Source organism: Oryctolagus cuniculus, chromosome 17 (genome assembly GCF_051225735.1).
Source record: "Oryctolagus cuniculus isolate XC-2025 breed Fujian yellow rabbit chromosome 17, ASM5122573v1, whole genome shotgun sequence".
Taxonomy (NCBI): domain Eukaryota; kingdom Metazoa; phylum Chordata; class Mammalia; order Lagomorpha; family Leporidae; genus Oryctolagus; species Oryctolagus cuniculus.
The window spans coordinates 64,867,426-64,887,934 of NC_142883.1; the positions used below are offsets into that span (position 1 = coordinate 64,867,426).

General features: G+C 62.3%; 2 protein-coding genes across 9 annotated transcripts in view; one reads left to right on the forward strand and one right to left on the reverse strand.

Moving 5' to 3' along the window:
* Positions 1–6,929: 6,929 nt before the first annotated feature.
* Positions 6,930–17,817, forward strand: TMEM11 (transmembrane protein 11). The gene is made up of 2 exons (XM_002723651.6): positions 6,930–7,004; positions 17,069–17,817. Exons 1-2 carry the CDS (start codon positions 6,943–6,945, stop codon positions 17,583–17,585), a joined length of 579 nt encoding a protein of 192 aa, XP_002723697.3. The 5' UTR covers positions 6,930–6,942; the 3' UTR covers positions 17,586–17,817.
* A 1,679-nt stretch (positions 17,818–19,496) lies between these two features.
* The window catches only part of DHRS7B (dehydrogenase/reductase 7B), a 42,933-nt gene continuing 41,920 nt past the window's right edge, over positions 19,497–20,509 (reverse strand). For all 8 annotated transcript variants that reach the window (XM_051839777.3, XM_089317093.1, XM_089317094.1 and 5 more), the window contains one exon: positions 19,497–20,187. In XM_051839777.3, the coding sequence (XP_051695737.1) occupies positions 19,982–20,187 (206 nt within the window). In that variant the 3' untranslated portion in view covers positions 19,497–19,981. The remainder of the gene's footprint in view (positions 20,188–20,509) is intronic.

Genomic DNA, 20,509 nt, shown 5'->3' on the forward strand with positions numbered 1-20,509 from the left:
TCCCGGAAGGGGCGGAGTCTTTCAGTGGCCAGGGAGGAGGCGGGGCCGCTGAGACAGTGCAGCGGAGGGGGTGAGAGAGGACGTCCTCTCGTGCTGCAAAGTGACAGCCCAGACATGGAGGACATGGAAGAAGGGACAAGTGGGCTGGGGTCAAAAAGACCCCAGAACAGCCTGTGTCAAGACCATACTCCGGCCTCCCGCGATTTCTCACCCTGCCACCCAGGGTTTTCCTCTCCAACTTTTTTTTTTTTGACAGGCAGAGTGGACAGTGAGAGAGAGAGAGACAGAGAGAAAGGTCTTCCTTTGCCGTTGGTTCACGCTCCAATGGCCGCCACGGCTGGCATGTTACGACCGGTGCACCGCGCTGATCCGAAGGCAGGAGCCAGGTGCTTCTCCTGGTCTCCCATGGGGTGCAGGGCCCAAGCACTTGGGCCATCCTCCACTGCACTCCCAGGCCACAGCAGAGAGCTGGCCTGGAAGAGGGGCAACCAGGACAGAATCCGGCGCCCCGACCGGGACTAGAACCCGGTGTGCCGGCGCCGCAAGGCGGAGGATTAGCCTAGTGAGCCGCGGTGCTGGCCCCTCTCCAACTTTCTTCAGGCCTGGCCCGGCCACCACCCTCTCAGTGAGGCCGTAGGAAGGCCTGTTCTCGCCCGCCCCCGTCTACAGTTCCATTCCCCTCCACTCCCAACTCCCTGGTGCTCTATCTGTCCAAACCCTGGTTTCTTCTTATGTAATACATACTGTTTATTTTCTCTTGTTTGTTACTCATTACTTGCCTCTCCCTGGAATAGGCAGGGATTTGTTTTGTTTTCCATTTTGTTCACTGCAGTATCCTAGCATCTAGACCAGTGCTTGGCTGGAAATTGTAGATGGATGGATGGGATGGGATTCTAACCAACACCCCCAAAGCATTCCCAAAGCATCTGGCCCACGGGCCATATAATGCCCACAAAAATCATTTGCTCTGGTCCTGCCAAGACCACCGCAGGTGAACCTCCATACTCAATAGATCCAGAGAGGCTAATGTTTCAGCTGATCATTTCCTGTGGCCCATGAATGATGTGATCAGCATCCAAGCGGCCCTTGGCAGGGAAAAGATTCTCCTCCACCCCTGCCTTCCAGCTCAGCATTGCCAGAACTTAAGGCCCAAGACACAGTGCCCTGGGGCTGGCGCTGTGATGTAGAGGGTAAAGCCGCCGCCTTCAGTGCTGGCATCCCATATGGGTGCCAGTTCGAGTCCTGGCTGCTCCTCTTCCAGGCCAGCTCTCTGCTGTGGCCCGGGAGTGCAGTGGAGGAAGGCCCAAGTGCTTGGGCCCTGCACCCGCATGGGCAGCTCCAGCCGTTGTGGTCTTTTAGGGGAGTGAACCAGAGGGTGGAAAAATCTCTGTTTCTCTCTCTGTCTCTCTGCCTTTCAAATAAATAAAACAATCAAAGCTTGTTGGGGGGGGGGGGTGGTGAAGAGCAAGCTAGTCCAGCATGAAGAGAATACATTGTGTCACTCCAGGTCAGGAGGGGGTCTGGTGTGTCCTGGTGACAGGCCCAGGGGACTGAACACCTTGAGGCACAGCAGGTGACTACCTTGAGGTGGAGCAGTTCTTAGCTTGCCTTTGGTTAAGTTGCCTTTTTTCTGGAATTTCAGCTTTCTCAACTGTAAAAAGGGGGTAGGGGGTCATTGAGATTGGAACAAGTGGAAGGTGTCAACATGAGGTGTTGTCCACAAAGCTCCCAGAAGGCAGAGAGCTGGGAGGTACTGAGAGAGCCCCCAGGCTGGAGAGGCAGAATAAAATAAATAAATAAATAAATAAAAACAATGTTTCCAGAAGCCTTGGTCCCTGCACTGCTAAGCAGGAGCCTGGAGCCACACCTGCTGGGGGAACACCTGCTAGGGTCGCCACTGCACAGCTGCTGGTGGCATGAGGGCCCAGGTCCAGCCAGGGGTGGGGTGGGGTGGGGTGGGATGGGGAGTAGGGGTGTGGGAGGGCCTCCTGTGGGCAGAGCCAGCGGGCGAGGGAGTCTGGGAGATGTAGTTTGCAGGCTGCTGGGCATGGCTGGGGACGGAGGCGGGAGAAGCCATCACACACCAGCTGGCCTGCAGGTGTCCGGAGCGGGGGCAGGGAGTATGAGCTCCTTAAACAGTACTGGGTACACCCAGGGAAGGCAACTCTTCCCAAAACGTATCTTTGGTTTTATACGAGAGGGTCACAAATACCCTTTGGACAACTGGAAGCAAAGGTAATTTGGGGCCGGCATTCGGACCACCTGTGTCCCGTCTGGGAGTCCCTGGGTTCGATTCCTGGCTCCAGCTCCCGACTCCAGCTTCCTGTTACTGCACACCCTGGGAGCCAGCAGGGATGGCCCAAGCATTTGGGCTCCTGTCTCCCACATGGGAGACCCAGATGGAGTTTCCAGCTCCTCAGTTTCAACCCTAGCCCAGCCTTGGCCATTGTGGGAATTTGGGGGGTGAGGGGTGAACCAGTGGAGAGGATCTCTCTCTCTCTCTGTCTCTCTCTCTCTCTCTTTGTGTGTGTGTGTGTGTGTCTGCTTCTCACACTAATATTTAAAATAGAATTTAAATTCTAATTGGGAAATATAGTGATATGCAATTCATATTATAAAATAATATGCAGTGATGCGTTTATTTTACTCCATCCTTAGCAATACCTCCCTGGGTGGCTGTTACTGGTGTTTCCTGAGGTATCGGCTGCAGACACCCACATACAACAGAGTATAAGCACACATTTAAAATGATTGGTTTTGGGGGCTGGCACTGTGGCATAGTGGGTAAAGCTGCCGCCTGCAGTGCCAGCATCCCATATGGGTGCTGGTTCGAGTCCTGGCTGCTCCACTTCTGATCCAGCTCCCTGCTAATGCACCTGGAAGATGGTCCAAGTCCTTGGATCCCTGCCGCCCACATGGGAGACCTGGAGGAAGCTCCTGGCTCCTGACTCCTGGCTTTGGATCGGCATAGCTCCAGCTGTTGCAGCCATCTGGGGAGTGAACCAGCGGATGGAAGACCTTTCTGTCTCTCTCTCCCTCTGCCTGTTAATCTTCTTTCAAATAGATTAATAAATCTTTAAAAAATTTGTTTTCCTTTTTCCTTAGAATGCATCCTGCACACATGGCTGTTTGTTTTGTTTTGTTTTGAAGACCTGCGTATTTATTTGGAAGTCAGAGTTACGCAGAGAGAGGAGAGGAGACACAGAGAGAGCTTCTTTCTCCTGGTTCACTTCCCAAATGCCCACAACAGCCAGTACTGGGCCAGGCTGAAGCCAGGAGCCTGGAACTCCACCCAGGTCTCCCACGTGGGTGCAGGGGCCCAAGCACTTGGGCCATCTTCTACTGCTTTCCCAGGCCCTAGCAGAGAGCTGGATGGGAAGCAGAGCAGCTGGGACTCAAACCGCTGCCCATTTGGGGTGCTGCTGTCGAGGGTGGCGGCTTTACCTGCTACACCCAACGCTGGCCCTGGGGCAGGTCTTCTACAACATGTTATTGAGACCACCAGAGCTCCGGGGGGCAGGCATTGTGGTACAGAGTGGGGACCGCCCTGGGCACAGCCGCATCCTGTATCGGAATGCATGCGATTGGATTCTGCCTCTTACGGTCTGGCTCCCTGCTCATGCACCTGGGAAAGCAGCAGATGACGGCTCAAGTGCTTGGGCCCCTGCACCCACAAGGGAGACCCAGATGGGGTTCCAGGCTTCTGGCTTCAGCCTGGCCCAGCAGCGAGCATTGCACACATTAGCAAGTGAACCAGAGGATGAAAGCTCTCGCTCTCTCGCTCTCTCGCTCTCTGGCTCTCTCCCCTCTTGTCCCAGGCACCTGGAATCTGTCCCCCCCCCCCCCAGCACCCTGTGGTGGAAACAGCTGAATCAGCCTCTTCTACTTTCTTTCCTGTACATGATGCCTGGATGGAGGAAGGGCCACCCTCTGACCCGTGAACGGCCACACCAGCTCTGGCCTGCACGGGAGGGCCTGGTGGTCCTGAGGCAGAAGGGGTCATCGTTGGCCCCGGCTGCTGAGCCCCAGGCCCGGCCGGGTGGAGCCACCCTCCCCGCCGTGGGCCTCTGGAGACCGGAACCATGGAAGCGCCATGCAGAGTAGGGCGGCTGGGCTGGCACGTGACAGCCTGCGACTTGAAGCTGCAGCCAGCCTGCCAGCGCTCCGGGATCCTCCCGGAGCACCCCAGCCACGGCGGTCCCCACCTTGGACTTGGGGGGCCGTGGGGTACACGCGTGAGCAATGCTTTCTCACCCAGCTCTGCAGGGTGAGAGCTGGCAAAGCGTCGGCCACCACTAGAGGACTGTGCATCACCAGAACGTCACCTGGTGGCTCTGTGTGCCAGACCTGGAGAGAGAGAGGCCCCTGCACGGACGGGACCCTCCCTGCCGTAAGCTCAGGTGGCCTCGGGGGGCGGGGGGCAGGACACAGAGCCACAGAGCAGGTGCAAAAGATGACAGCAAACCAGAGAGAGAGAGGGGAGAGAGAGAGAGAGAGAGAGAGAGAGCGAGCAGGTTCATTCCCCAAATGGCCACAATGGCTGAGGCTGGGCCACGCCAAAGCCAGGAGCCTGGAACTCTCTCTGGGTCTCCCATGTGGGTGGCAGGGGCCCAGAATACTTGGGCCATCTTCTGCTGCTTTCCCAGGTGCATTAGCGGGGAGCTGGATCAGAAGTGGAGCAGCCAGGACTCGAACCAGCGCTCATATGGGATGCTGGCACTGCAGGCGGCGGCTTTACCTGCTATGCCACAGCGCCAGCCCCTAAATAGATCTTGTAATTCAATTTTGTCCCCAGCCGCAGAGAGAGGGCCCGCTGTGGCTGTGGGAAGACAGAGGGGCTTTTCCAGACCCCGTCCTGCCTGAGGGGGTGACTGAAGGGACCAGGGGACCTGGGAGGATGGTCACCAGATCTCTAGGGGTTGGAACAAGACGTGGCGGGGTCACAGCATGTGGATTCCAAAAGGCAGGGGCCTGTGTGGGCGTCAGCAGGGCCTGAGCGCCGCCGTGTGTTCCCCAGCGCTGTCCATGGTCACCAAAGGCAGGGTGACCCCAGCGTGCACACCGTGGGGTAAGGCAAGGTTTGGGGTCCTGACCATGTCTGGTGTGAGCCCAGAGGGCGAGCCAGAGGCACAGGCTGGGTGTGTCTCCTGGGTGAGCCCATCAGACTGGGTACACAGAGGCACAAGGGGCCGGCGCTGTGGCAGAGCGGGTAAAGCCACCGCCTGTGACACTGCCGGCATCCCATATGGCGCCAGTTCAAGTCCTGGCTGCTCCTCTTCCAATCCAGCTCTCTGCTATGGCCTGGGAAAGCAGTAGAAGATGGCCCAAGTCCTTGGGCCCCTGCACCCACGTGGGAGACCATCTGGGGAGTGAACCAACAGATGGAAGACCTCTCTCTCTCTCTCTCTTTCTGCAGCTCCAGGGCCTTGGGGACCCGTATGTCCCTCTCCCCTTCCTAGGAAAACCCAGTGAAGCCCCGCAGTGGGGACCTCAGGCTGACATCAGAGCACTGGTGGCAGTGCCGGGACCAGAGGGGGCTCCTGCCCCGCCCCCACCCCGCGGTCCCCTCCCCCACCCCAGGCGACTGCTGGGCGGTGACTGGAAAAGGTGCCTGGACCACATGCCAGGAGGTTGGTGGACAGGGAGGTGGAGCCCCCCCAAGTTCAAGTCCAATCAGGGGGCGGGGCCTGAACTCATGGAGAGGGGGCCGGGTGCTGCTGCTCCCTCCCCCGCTGTGCTGCTGGGAGCTGACTCACAGCAGCCTGAGCCAGCCCCGGGGGTGGGGTAGCAGCCCCCTCCTCCACCTCCACAGGCATTGGAAGCTCCTCCCCGTGGGCGACCCCTCCCCAGCAGGCAGCTGCTGCCCCCACCCCCAACTCTGGGTCTGGGAGACTGCAGGCCATCTTGCCCGGAGCTCGCCTTTTAATAAATAGTTCAAATATTTATTTTAAAAAATCAATAAAAGGGCATCTAGTCAGGCATTTTGGGGCAGAAGGTCAGGGAATGCAGTATCTAGAATGTGGATGGAATGTCTGGAGGCGTGGTGGCCATGTTGGGACCCCGAGGCAACAAGCATAAGGAGAAAGTGAATTATTGTCACCAAGTATTTTTTTCTTTTTCTTTTTTCCTAGCAGGTGAGTGCCTAACTAGGAAGATCAAGTTATGAAAGTATCCGGAGGAGGAGGAACCTGTCAGGGAGCCAGAATGGCACGTGCAAAGGTCCTGAGGCAGGACTACAGGCTTGAACGATTTGAAGAACAGAGTTGGTGCAGTGCCATGAGCTGCAGGGCTGCTCTGGGTCTCTGGGGTTGCACCCCGCCCTCTCTGCCAAACTGCCCCTCTTCTGCCTTCTCCCTGCCGATGCCCTCCATGACGTCACCACGCCCCCTCCCCCCAGCCTGGGCTGTGGCCTCCTCGTCTGAGGGCTGGACCGTGGCAAGGGGGGGACTGGCCCCTGGGGGTCTCAGGCCTCCACCATTCCCCCTTGCAGACAGGGGTCCCGGTCAGGGAAGAATGTAGAGGTGTTGATTTTGGGGGCCAGCAGGTTAAGCTGCCGCTTGCGATGCAGGCATCCCAGATGGACCCAGGTTCGAGCCCCGGCTGCTCCACTTCGGATCCAGCCCCCGGCCCACGCACCCCTGGGAATTGTAGGCACCTCCCTCCCGCTCCCCTTGGCCCGCGCGCTCTGCACACCCAAGAACGTCCGCGCGGGTGGGCGCCCACACACTCGGGGGGCGGTGGCGGCGGCGGGGGCCGCCCTGGGCCCCGGGCTCCGTCCCTGCGAGCGCGGGCGCGGACTACATTTCCCAGCCGCCCCCGCGGGTCCGCGCAGGACTACATTTCCCAGCCTCCTCAGCGAGCGCACGCCCGGACTACATTTCCCGCCGCCGCCCGCCCCGCCCAGGCCGCCGCGCCGGCGCCGGCGAGCCGAGTGTCTCCAAGATGGCCGCCTGGGGAAGGAGGCGTCTCGGCCCGGGCAGCAGCGGCGGCAGCGCCCGAGAGAGGTGAGGCGCGGGGCTCGGCGCCGGCGGGGCGCGGGCGGCGCGGGGGTGCGGGGGCCGCGGCGGGCCTCCCGGGACGCGGGGATGGCGCTGCTCAGCCCTCACCCCACGCCGGGGCTCGCGCGCGCCCGGGCTCGCGGCGGTGGGAGCCGCCGGGCCGCGGCGGCCTGGGCCGAGCGCGAGGGCCCGGAGGGAGAGGCGACGGCCAGGGCCGCACGGGGCCCTAGGGACCCGCAGGGCCGCCGGCGGGCAGGGGGCGGCGCAGAGGTCGCGCCCCGCCTGGCCGACGCACGTGGCGAGACGGGGGCCCGGGGGGCGGCCAGGGCGGCGCGGTCTCCGCGGGACCCTCGCCGGGCCGCAGCTGCTCGCCCGCCGGCCTTGCAGGCGCGCGGGACGCCTCGTGCGACTTGGCGGGCGCGCCGCGGAAGTCCTCTGACGTGACCTCTGCGGGACAATGAATGGTGCGTGGGTCGCGGCTCGGGGGCCGCGGGCGTGCGTGTGCCGGGAGCGCCGAGCAGCCGGGGTCGGGGAAGCCGAGGCGGGCGGTGGGAGGCCTGCGGGGGTGCACGCGCGCGTGAGAGTCGGCGGAGCCGCCTGGGCTGCAGGCTGGGACAGCAGAGTTTCCATCTTGCCTTTTATTTTTCTAATTCCCCCGGGTGAGGCTTAAGCGGGAAAGGCGCCGTCTCTGTTGTGCGTGATCGCTTGGTTGGGGGGCCGGGCCCGGGCCGCGTTGGGACCCCCAGCACCCCGCCGTCTGCCTGGGAGACGCAGGGGCCGGCAGGGGTGATCGCTTGGTTGGGGGGCCGGGCCCGGGCCGCGTTGGGACCCCCAGCACCCCGCCGTCTGCCTGGGAGACGCAGGGGCCGGCAGGTGAACAGAGGATTTTTTTCTGTGTTGTGGCTACTTCCGATCGGTGCACGGGCAGTTGAATTAAAGGACGCATTTGCTTAGGTGCAAACTTGTTAAGTCCGTGCGGAGCTTTTTTTTTTTTTTTTTTTTTTCATACTAAGGCGTCTTCTGGGAACTTCTGGAAGATCCCAGCCCCTCCGAGACGCGGACCTCGGGAGTTTTTTGCATGCAAACGAGGAGCAGGGCCGACTTTGCTGTGTGTCTCCCCGGCCCTGGCGTCTCGTGGCTCAGCCCGTGGGCCGAGGTTACGGCCTGGGTTTCCAGGCGTTCATGCAAGCGTTCCTCTCGAGTGGCAGGAAGTAGTCTGTTTATAAAACTCGGGATCAGGCAGGGGGAGGGGCCGGAAGGGCCCACGAGGATGCGGCTAAGACAGCCCCAGCGTGGTTTTCCCGTCGGCCTGAACCAGGGGCTCACTGGGCGGGGAGCTGCCCTCCGGCATCCCCGGGGCCTTGTCCAGCCGACGGAGGCCACGGGGGCCGTCCGCGGGGACTGGGGACTGGCTGGCTGCAGGCCTGGGCAGGTGCACGCGGCGTGTGGCTCACCTGGCTCCCCGGCGGCGACCTCTAGCCTGGAGCTGTAGGCTTCTGCTCACACACTGGTGTGTGAGCCTTCTGGCTCGGCTACTTGGGTATCGCCGTTTGCCCTCCTTCCAGGTCTGTGCTGTGGCCGGAGAGCGCCCCCTCCGGGCCGTGAGGCCCCCGCCGGGTGCTCTCGGAGGTGTCCCCTGGGGTCCTGCGAGCGCGGACGCTGGGTGGGGATACGGGGCAGAGCCTTGCTGACGCGAGGCCACCCCCACCCCGCTGGGTCCCCCACTATCCACTCTCTGAAATGCCTTTGCCCCGGGTCCCAGCCGGGCGGGCGCAGATCTCAGCTGCACACACCTGGCCGGCGGGTGCCGTGCAGAGCGGCTCTGTGGGCGCACTTGCCAGGTTGGCCTGCGCCCCGGACTCCGTGCCCAGTGCCAGTGTCCCCACGTGTTGCTGTCCTGAGCCACCTCTGGGCAAGCCGGGAACAAGCGCCTGGACTCACCGCAGTTCAGGCGCTGCTAGCCAGGTGCCCGGGAGAAGTCCCCGAGGTGGGCTCTCGCGGCTGGTGGCCGGCCCACGGGACAGCGCAGAAGTCTGCAGGGACAGAGCTGGCCTAGGCGGGAGCAGAAGGGGCTCCGAGGCCCGCTGCTGGCTGCCTCCGTGTTGACTTTCCTCTCCACTCCGTTAAATCCAGGGACCCAGCAGTGTCTGCAGTGAAGAACAGCAGACTCTGAGCTGTAGCCCGAGTTCTTGCCCAAAGCGCAGCCCGCCGCGGCGAGCACGCCAGACAGATTGCCACTGGTCCCGCCGGCATCGCTGAGGCACACGTGCCCATCTAGGAAAGCCCAGCGCAGGTATCTGTGTGTTCTGCCACCTGCGTGCCGCCAAGCAGTCCCCGCGGGTGTGGTCCCAGGGCACCCGGGGTTCCTGGGGTCGGTGGCCTTCCGCACTATCCGCCCCTCTGGTCCGTGCAGCATCCCGGTGGGAAGCCCGCAGGTCACCTGTGCGTCTTCCTGTGCCGTGCTGTGGTCCCCCCAGGACCTCGTCCTCCTGTTGGGTTCCGGTGGACGAGGTCTCAGGTGGTCGTGGCGAGGTGGATGCCCGGTGCTGCTGACCCCAGGGCCTGGGAGCCTCCAGTGTGGTGGAGTTGTGTTCTGGGGCGACAGCCACCCCCCTTCCTGATCCCGTGCTTTCCTTTCGGAGCTGAGAGCCCTTAGAGTCTGGGGGCTTTAATTTCCCCCGAAAGACCCGGGATGCCGTGGCAAATGGTTTCCTTCCCCTGGTCGGGCTGAGATGAGTGCGCGCAGGATTTGCACCCAGGGCCACCGTGGGGCGGAGGTTCAGCTCTCCTGGCTGGGGAAGGGTGGGGGCTCCCGGGTCTCCCACGTGGCTCTCACCGCTGAGCCACAGCGCCAGCCCTGGGCTGGGGTGGGGGGAGTTTCTGCTCTCCCCGATTCACCCAGGCACTCTGGGTCCAGCCGCATGGAGCCTGCTGCCCGTGCCCTTCTGAGCTGCTGTCCAGGGAGCCCCTGTGGGAGGTCTCCCGGGTCTGCCCTGGTGCCGGCGGCATCTGAGCGTGGAGTTGTTGGGAAAAGCCAGGAGCCACTCATGGTCCTGACAGCTGGGTGTGCCCGAGGACTGGGGTGGGGGATTCATCTGGTTTTAGCTCATTTAGGTGTGAATGGCCTGAGGGGCCTTGCACGGGGTGCCGCCTGGCCGCTGCCCCTGTGCCCCACACACCCGGGCAGGGGAGAACCAGAGTGTTTGCCCTTGCCCAAGTCGGTGGCTGAGAGGGGGCGTGGATCCAGGCCTCGCCCCTTACCTGCACTGCCCGCGCCGCCCTCAGCGCTGGGGGCTCTGACTCTGCTTTCCTTCCGGTCCGCCCACGGTGGGGTTCCTGCCGGGGAGATGTGACCGTGTGGGAAAGCAGCGGCAGCCTGCCCCTCCCAGCGGAAGCTTGGAGTGGAACCTGCTAGGGTCAGGCTCAGACGCTGTGCAGGGGCCTGGGGAGCAGCATCCCCGCGTGGGCCATCCCATTCTCTGGCAGGGGTGGGGGTCCAGCCCTGCACTTGCACACTGAGGGGGTGCCGGGTGAGCCAGGCTTTTGTGTTTTTTTTGTTTTTGTTTTTTGTTTTTTGACAGGCAGAGTGGACAGTGAGAGAGAGAGAGGGAGAAAGGTCTTCCTTTGCCATTGGTTCACCCTCCAATGGCCACCGCGGCCAGTGCACCACGCTGATCTGATGGCAGGAGCCAGGTGCTTCCCCTGGTCTCCCATGGGGTGCAGGACCCAAGCACTTGGGCCATCCTCCACTGCACTCCCGGGCCACAGCAGAGAGCTGGCCTGGAAGAGGGGCAACCGGGACAGAATCCGGTGCCCCAACGGGGACTAGAACCTGGGGTGCTGGAGCCGCAGGCGGAGGATTAGCCTAGTGAGCCGCGGCACCGGCCCAGGCTTTTGTTTTTAAGAAGAGTGTACGCTAGGCTAATCCTCCACCTTGTGGCGCCAGCACACCGGGTTCTAGTCCCGGTTGCCCCTCTTCCAGGCCAGCTCTCTGCTGTGGCCCGGGAGTGCAGTGGAGGATGGCCCAAGTGCTTGGGCCCTGCACCCCATGGGAGACCAGGAGAAGCACCTGGCTCCTGCCATCGGATCAGCGCGGTGCGCCAGCCGTGGCGGCCATTGGAGGGTGAACCAACGGCAAAGGAAGACCTTTCTCTCTGTCTCTCTCTCTCACTGTCCACTCCGCCTGTCAAAAAAAAAAAGAAGAAGAAGAAGAAGAAGAAGAGTGTACAATTGTCTTTATCATTGGAAAAGAAGTACCTGTTTATTTGGTTTTGGGGAAAATATAGAAAAGCAGGAAGAAAAAGAAAATGTAAGTCCCCCGTGAGGCCTCCGTGTGGAGAAGCCAGCGTTGACCACTGTGTGGCTCCTGTGACACTCCGTCATCTGGTCGCAGGTTCCTAAAAGCACCGGAGCACATCCAGAGTTAGGGGCGGGGCAGGCCGCAGCGTGGGTGCCCGCGGGCCTCTGCCTCCTGCTGCCGTGCACCTGGGAGGTGGGTGGCGCTCAAGTCCTCGGGTCCCTGCCACCATGAGGGAGAGCCAGCTGCAGCTCCTGGCTCTGGGCTGGCCCTGCCTGGCCATGGTAGGCGTGTGGGGAGTGAACTACTCGATGGAAAAACCTGTCTTCGCCTTCTGCTGCTCTGCCTCCCAGATGCATTTTAAAAGTAAAAGTTTATAAAGCTGGGCCAACACGTCCAGTGCTGACCTTGCGAGGGCCTGGACTTCCCTCTGGAGGCGATGAGAGGCGCTGTCTGCGCAGCTCTGACCCCGCGGGGCACTGGACTGCCCGCCTTAAAGGGGTGGTGGTTGTGGCCTGTGATGTCCACGTTGACAAAACCGTGCGGATCAGGGCGGGCCAGGGTGCCTGTGTCCCACGGCGGAGGCCGTGGCTCCAGCTTCCTACCCACATGGCCCCTGGGAGGCCCACGTGGCCGGGTCCCTGCCACCCACCTGAAAGACCTGGATTCAATTCCTGGCTGCCAGCTTCGGCCCCAGCGCTGCCCTGGCCGCTTTAGGCACTTGGGGAGTAGTGAACCACGGATGGAAGCATGCGTCCTTTTCTCTCAAATAAGCACAAATCAAAAATACAAATACAAACGAGATAGCAAGGGGAGTCCCAGTGAGATTTACCACCGCCTTCCCTTGGAATGGCAACTGTTAAACCAAGCAGCCAGGAGCCAGTGCCGGCGAGGCCTTGGAGCCCTGTGCAGAGTGGGGGGCGCGTCACCCACCTCGAGCGGGAGGGCGGTTCTGGTGGGCCACAGTGAGGTGGGGAGTCTGAGGACCGTGTGCCGGGTGAGGTGAGGGCGCGGTGGCTCTCCCCGGGAGGTGCACAGGGCTGGGAGTTCTGGAGATGGATCACACAGGAGTGAGTCACTTCATGGTCAGGGTGGTACTTACTATTATTTTTGTTATTTTACCTGAAGGCAGAGTGACAGGGAGAGACAAAAAGAAGAGCGAGCGAGCTTCCATCTGCTGGTTCACTCCCCCAGACGGCGGCACCCCAGCACTGGGCCAGGCCAGAGCCAGGGGCCTGGAGCTCAGAGCTGGTCTCCCACGTTGGGTGGCAGGGCCCCAAGCAGCCGAGTGTCTGCGCTGCTTCCCTGGTACACCAGCAGGGAAAGGAGCCGCCGGGAGTCCCAGTGCTCACACGTGGGATGGCAGTGTTGGGAGCAGCGGCTTAACCTGTACCCCAGTGCCAGCACAGGTGGGAGATTTACTACCTATCTCACCACAGTTCAGGTAGGGAATGAGCACTGGGGGGCGAAGAGGGTAAAGCCGGCGTCCCATGTGGGCGCCGGTTTCAGTCCTGGCTGCTCCTCTTCCGATCCAGCTCTCTGCTATGCCCTGGGAAAGCAGTGGAAGATGGTCCAGTCCTTGTGCCCCTGCACCCGTGTGGGGGACCCGGAAGAAGCTCCTGGCTTTGGATCCTGATGCACCTGGGAAAGCAGTGGAAGATGGCCCAAGTGCTGGGGCCCCCGAAACTCCAGTCTGGCCCAGCTGTAGCCAGTGTGGTCATCTGGGGAGAGAACAGGTGGATGGAAGATCTCTCTGCCTCCCTTTCTTTCTCTCAGTAACTGCCTTTCAAATAAACAGAGTAAATCTTTATATATAAAGAAAGAAGAAGGGACTCAGTGTTGCCCTGGTCCACACAGCAAGACAGGCACAGGCCGTCTCACCCCTCAGCTGTCTGGGTGGTGACTGCTGGGATGGTGACCCCCAGTGTCAGGCTCCCAGGGCCATGAGCTGTGGAGGTGTGGTCCCACTGAGGCATGCCTGCGGCTCTCTTCCCACCAGCTCTCAACGTGAACAGGGAGAGCAGCCCGGCGCGGGTGGACTGCAGGCCTGGGGCTGGGCGCCTGGCCTCACAGGGACACAGGCTGTCCTGTGGGGCCTTAGGGGACCGTCAGCAGCCCCAGGGCCCACGCCCTGCACTGCCCTGCCCTGCTGGAGAGTTGAGGGCAGGAGGCAGTGTGAGGCAGAGTGATGCCAGACTGAAACGGATCCAAGCCGGGTGGGGGCTTTCCTTTCCGAGCCACGCAGCCCCCTCCCTGGTGACAGTGAGGCCTTCCGTCTGTTTTCAGCTGGCACACTGTAGACACGGGGTCTTGGCTTTCCCAGCACTACTTCACTCATTGATTATGTATTTGAAAGGTGGGGTGATGAGGGAAAAAGAACTTACACCCACTGACTCACTCCCCAAATGGCTGCAACAGATAGGGTTGGGCCAGGTCAAAGCCAGGAGCCTGGGACTCCATCTGGGTCTCCCCTGGGAGTAGCAGGGAGCTGGATTGGAAGTGGAGCAGCTGGGACTCGAACCAGTGCTCTGATGTGGGATGTCAGCATCACAGGCAGTGGCTTAACCCACAGTGCCACAATGTGGGGCCAGCGCTGTGGCGTAGCGGGTAAAGCTGCTGCCTGCAGTGCCAGCATCCTAGATGGGCGCTGGTTTGAGTCCTGGCTGCTCTGCTTCTGATCCAGCTCTCTGCCATGGCCTGGGAAAGCAGTAGAAGGTGGCCCAAGGCCCCTGCACCCACGTGGGAGACCCAGAAGAAGCTCCTGGCTTCGGATCAGCACAGCTCCAGCCATTGTGGCCATCTGGGGAGTGAACTGGCAGATGGAAGACTCTCTCTCTCTTTGTCTCTGTGATTCTGCCTTTCAAATAAGTAAATAAATCTTCAAAAAAAAAAAAAAAGGCACTTTTTATACTCTTTAAACATATCTGCGAGGCACAGAAGCAGAAAGCGAGAGCTCGGAGCCTCTGCTTCACTCCCCAGGTGCCTGCAGCGGCGTCTGTGCTTGCATTCGGTGCTAGGAACTCAGTCCAGGTCTCCGCTGTGGGTGGCAGGAGCTGGGCGCCGCCCCAGGCCCTCCGTCGGCTCGGCAGGCACTTGCCCCGCACCCGGCTCCCTCGCTGGTCCCCTCTCAAGACCAAGCAGGGGCCACTGGCTCTGCACCCGCCCAGTGGGCCAGGGACTGGGTGGTGCCACTCCCCTGCCCTGCAGGCCGGGCAGGTGCACAGGGCCCTAGGCACCTCACAGGCTGTTCCTGCCGTAGGTCACCCTTCAGCCAGAAACGGGAGCACGCGTGGGTAGTAGGTGCCAGGCAGCTGGGGCTCTGACAGGGATCCCCCTGCTTCGTGCCTGTCCTGGTTTGAACCGTGCCGCCCTTCCCGCTGTGTACCCTGGAAATTGGCTCGACTTCAGAGTGGGTGCTGTCAGCTTCCAGGGCTGGGCCAGTACTTGTGTTTGAGTGTCCTGGGGGCAGGCACCGGGGGTCCCCTCTGGGGGCGTGGACTCCTGCCTGCACACCATGCCCCATGCTCGTGTCCGTGGGTGGCGGTGGGATGACATGGACAGGAAGCCACCCTCACTGGCAGGTGGCCGCATGCATGGTCTGTCCCCTGCTCTGCAGCCCTTGGAGTGGAGTTCCCCGACGATGGGGCAGGACCCGGGAGGGACACCCTTTGTCCCGGGCGGGCTCTCCCTGCAGCGGGCACGGATGCAGGACGCCAGGCAGCACCCCTGCTCTCCCCTGGGGAACGGGTCTCGCCCCGGAGCACACAGCTTCGTTAGCGCCGGTGCTGTGATTGGGGCTCCACCTCGGCGCTGCTGAACTACAGGCACTTTCCCTGGGGAATCGCCTTGCCCAGAGCGATCGGGGGCTCCTCCCGGAGTGGAGTCCCCGCTCTCTGCTCTGGGGGCCCGCCTACACAGCCAGAGCAGAGCCTCCTCTTAGGTCTGCTGGAAGTAGCTTCCGGTGCGAGCCCTTCTGGAGTGGCGTGGAAGGAGTCTGGCAGGGGCGGGAACTTTTTTTCTGCTGAGGGCTGCTTGGATATTTATATCACCCTGCAGGACAAAGCCATTGACCTAAAAGTGACCCACTGTAGGCTGCCTGCGCTGGTGCACACCAGGCGATTCACAGGGCTTGAGGCCCTTGGGCTGTACCGTCCCACCCCGGCTCTGGGCGGTAATATTGAGTTAGAAAACCTGGTCTGGCCCTGTCTGACTTGGATACGGAAGGCTTCCTGGGCTGGCGCCATGGCACAGCGGGTTAAATTGCTGCCTGCAGTGCTGGCATCCCATTTGGGTACCAACTTGAGTCCGGCTGCTGCGCTTCCCATCCAGCTCCCTGCCGGTGCACCTGGGAAAGCAGAGGAACATGGCCCGAGTACTGGGACCCTGCACCCGCATGGGGAACCTGGGAGAAGCTCCTGGCTTTGGCCTGGCCCAGCCGTGGCATTGTGGCCATCTAGGGAGTGAACCAGCGGGTGGAAGACCTCTGCCTTTCTAATAATGATAATAATAGTAATAAAAATTTTTAAAGATTTATTTATTTATTTGAAAGAGTTACACAGAAGGAGGCAGAGAGAGAGTCTTCTATCCGCTGGTTCACTCCCAGTTGGCCCCAAAGGCTGGAGCTGCGCCGATCCAAAGCCAGGAGCTTCTTCCAGGTCTCCCACGTGGGTGCAGGGGCCCAAGCACTTGGGCCATCTTCTACTGCTTTCCCAGGCCACAGCAGAGAGCTGGATGGGAAGTGGAGCAGCCGGAACTCGAGCCGGTGCCCACATGGGATGCCGGTACTGCAGGCGGCGGCTTTACCCGCTACACCACAGCGCCGCCCCCTAAAAACCTTGTTAAAAATGGCTTCCTGTCAGGAAAGCAGGTGGCTTAAAACAAGGAGAAATAGGAGTGTGTGTGGATCCCAATGTTTTTTGTGTCCAAATCTCCATTTTAAAGACTTGTTTGAAAGGAAGATCTACCAAAAGAAACGTCTTCCATCCACGGTTCCCTCCCCAAGTGGCCACGACAGTTGGGACTGAGCCAGGAGCTGGTGTCCCATGTGGGTGGCTGGGACCAGGGCAGCTGGGCCGTCGTCTGGTGCAGTAGCAAGGAGCTGGATCGGAAGCGGAGCAACTGGGACTCAAACTGGGCCGTGCTATGGGACACAGGTGTTAGGAGTGGAGGCCTAACCCACGGGCCACAGCCCCCGCCTCCCACATCCCCCCAGGCTGTCGCCAGTGCTGTTGCCCGCTGTGCTGCTGGTGGCCTGCAGCTTCACACCGCCCCGGGCAGGCGGAACAGGCCAGGGAAATACGGCACTGTGTTCAGGTCCGAACCCAGAGCCGCTAAATGCCAGGCTACAGGGCCGCGGAGCCGAGGGCTCACGCGGTTCTGGAAACCTCTCTCGCCAGCGGGGGCTGTGCCCATGTCGGGGGCCAGTCAGTCCTGCAAGAGGCGCTCCGGTGACCTGCCCCCAAGGGCTGAGTGAGGCCTGGCTCTGAAGGCCTGTGGGGCCAGACGGCTGGGAGTTTGGTTCTCCAGGGCGCAGCCGGCCGTCCCCCTCTTCTCTGTGTGTCTGTGTTGGGGGCTTCCAGTGCTCCTCCCCACTGCAGGTGGCCTGTTGCTGTCCCCTCTTAGGTGCCCGTTGTGTTTTCTCAGAACGGGGTCTGGCCGGGTGACCCCGTGGACGGAGACCTCGGCGCCGCTGCCGCCGCTTGCCCCGGGCGTGGGCGTCCCGGGAGCCTGGGCTCCGCGCCTCTCAGCCTCACCCTCTGCCCTCTCTCCCCAGGGTGAGCCTGTCGGCCACCGACTGCTACATCGTGCACGAGATCTACAATGGGGAGAACGCGCAGGACCAGTTTGAGTACGAGCTGGAGCAGGCCCTGGAGGCCCAGTACAAGTACATCGTGATCGAGCCCACGCGCATCGGCGACGAGACGGCGCGCTGGATCACCGTGGGCAACTGCCTGCACAAGACGGCCGTGCTGGCGGGCACCGCGTGCCTCTGCACGCCCTGGGCGCTGCCGCTGGATTACTCGCACTACATCTCCCTGCCGGCCGGCGTGCTGAGCCTGGCCTGCTGCACGCTCTACGGCATCTCGTGGCAGTTCGACCCGTGCTGCAAGTACCAGGTGGAGTACGACGCCTACAAACTGTCGCGCCTGCCGCTGCACACGCTCACCTCGTCCACGCCCGTGGTGCTGGTGCGCAAGGACGACCTGCACAGGAAGAGACTGCACAACACGGTGGCGCTGGCCGCGCTGGTGTACTGTGTAAAGAAGGTCTACGAGCTCTGCGCCGTATGACTGCGGCCCGCCGACGTGTGCGGTTCATAGATCATGGGTGTGCCAAGGGGTTTCCAGCTCGTTACACTAAGAGGCGGCTTCCCGCGGCCGGCAAGGGCCGAGGCCGCGTGGGGTGCGGTGGCGGCGCTGGCGGGGGTGCGCGCTTGGGGGGGCTTCACGTGAGCTGTTAAACTGCACCATCCAGAGCCGACCAGAAGCTGCTGACCATTAAAATGATGACAATTTCAGCGCCCGCCGTTCTCCTTCCCTGATTGGCTGCTGCGGCGGGGGTCCCGGGGCTGGCCCTGGCGCGCGGGGGTGGGGGGAGCCCGGGACCCTTCCGCAGGGGGTGGGTCTGGCGAGGAGCACACGGGAAGTCGGCTCTGGGACTTCCGGCTTTGGGTTGGTGGGCCCGCCCTGCCTTATTCCCCCACCTCCACTCCTCAGGCCTGCCTCCGCCAGGACAGCCAGGGAGTCCCCCGCATCTGACACCAGTCCAGAAGGGGGGCGCAGCCTGGGGGCGGGGCTCTCGGGGCCCAGGGTGGCCATTCGACGTCAGGGACCCAATCAGAGCGCCTGCCTGGGCCACACAGGGTCAGCTGTGAGAGCGGTGCCTGCGGCCCCTTGGCCAGGCGGGAATGACAAGCAGAGCAGAAGCCCACCCCCCAAACAGAAACCGGGTGCAAAGGGCGGGGGCTCTGCGGGTGCGGGGAGCCAGGTCAGAGGGGCTGTCACTTCCTGGGCCTGTGCTGTGGCAGCTGCTGCAGGGACAGTGTGCAGTCACCCCAAGGCCTCGTCCCCGCGGCCCTCCCGTGTGGTACCACGGCCTGGGAAGATCAGGCCATCCTCGAGGTAAACCGGCCTGGTCTTTGTGGTGGTGGTTTTTTAGTCGACTTCTTTTTTGAGAACAAGCTCCTGTCTGCTCCGTGATATCTACAATAGCTGGGACTGGGCTGGGCCAAAACTGGGAGACCAAGAACACCACGGGGCCCTCCCCAGAGCCTCCCGCACCGGTCTGCGCTGGCAGGAAACTCGACACCCCCAGGCCCGAGGAGCAAAGTACAGAGCATCTCCGAGCAGTGGGACGCGTGGGGGCCCCGACATACCCCGTGCTTTGTGGACAGAGGTGAGTACCGGAGCAGAGCCATGGGACTGCCCCAGGTGGCACATGGTCGTGCGGCAAAGCCAAGCATAGAGCCAAGAGCTGCGAGCAGGAGCCGGATCGGGCCCCGAGAAAGGGCCCTGCACACCTGCGCTTCCTTCGTTGAGGGTGCCCTGTCCTGGGGCGAGGCGGCTTCAGTTCAGAGCAGTGTGGACTCCAGGGCGCACGGGCCCACAGGCCTCAGCCTCTGACCGGGAGGAGCAGGCCCTGGGCCTCGCGGCAGACCGCTGCATGGAGCTTGGAGTGGCTGCTCAGGTCGCACCGTGTAGTTTCCTATGTGTGTCACTGACCACAGAGTAGGTTTTACAGAGTGCATTGGTTTTTTTAAAATGTTAGGTAAATGAACCTCCCACGGTGCTGGGGTGTGGGCCTGTCACAGGGCTCCCAAACCAGACACCTCGGCCTCATGGAGAGACGGCCAGGCCCCGGGTGGCATCGTGCCGTTACTGCTGCACCCTGGGCGTCCTGCTGACCCGGGCTGAGCTCTAGAGCGGCGGCTGCGGAAGACTGAGCTGAGGCCCATCCTGTGTGCACCTGCATCTCGCGTCACCTGTCGCGGGCCGGGCAGGCGTGGGGCCTAGGGCTTAGGATGCCTGAGTCCTGCGTCCAAGTGCCCGGGTTTGAGCCCTGGACTGGCGCAGACCTGGAGGGGCAGCCATGATGGTTCGGGTGCTTGGGTGCCTGCCACCCACGTGGGAGGTCTAGGTGGAGCTTCATCAGACAGAAGACGCCAGCCCAGCCGGGCCAGAGTTGGGACTCGGAGCAAGGTGTCCACACTGGGAGGATTTTATTCCAATTTCGGGAAGTGTACAGTGGGCTGCTCCCTCAACTTGAGAAGTGAGGCTGGCTCAGGGAGCCCCTACAGAGTGGAAGCAGGCCAACCACTGCAGGCCGCCCTGCGCCAGGGGCCTGGGTCCGGGCCCTGCCCCTCCGCCGGCTTCCCAGAGCACGCTGGGCCGGGCAGCCTCCTGCGCCCCCTGTCGGCCGCTGTCGCCCAGTGCGCTCATCCGCCGTCCAGGGGCTGTGCTGAGAGCGGGTGGGGGGGATGGGGGTTCCTTTTAGGTGTGGCCTGCACCCCAGCAGTCGGTGCGGACCTCGCACATGGCGGTTCTGACGCCGACTTCCAGGAGCTGGCAGGGCTGGAATTCAGAGACGCGAGCTTCTTCCAGGCCTGGAGCACCGGGGGCCTGGCTGTTTATTGCGTATTTTTATCTCTCACCTTTGCCCCTCACCCCTGGGGAGGCAGGAGGCGGCCCTAGGAGTCCTTGGCCTTGCGTTCCTTCCTGGCCCTGGAGGCCATGAGCCGGAAGAAGAGCCCGGGCGCCAGAGTGCGCAGGTAGATGCCCAGGGACGGCTGCAGGTCGGCCAGCACCACGTCCTTCTGCTTCCTCCCCACGGCGGCCAGCACGGCCCGCGCCACCTCGGCGGGGCTGCGGCCCTGGGCTGTGTTCTGGTCCATGGCTGAGGTAAACACAACACAACGCAAACATGAGGCCTGGGGCAGCGCAGGGCCTCCCCTGCCGACTCTGCGCTCTGGGGAGACGCAGGGTCCAGGACGATGGGACCCCGGTCACTGCCTGGTGGTCTGGGGCAGAGGCCAGCCGGAGCGCACTCCAAGCAAGGCCCAGCCCCGCCTGAGGAGGGGCTTCCTGACCTCTGACGGCCGGAACAACCCGTGGCAGGGTGGCCTGGCCCCGCGGGCGCTACCAGCTCACGGCCAGGAAGGCCCAGCTCTACCCGCTGCCGAGTACCACAGGGAAGCCTTCCGGGGTTCTGGGGGGAC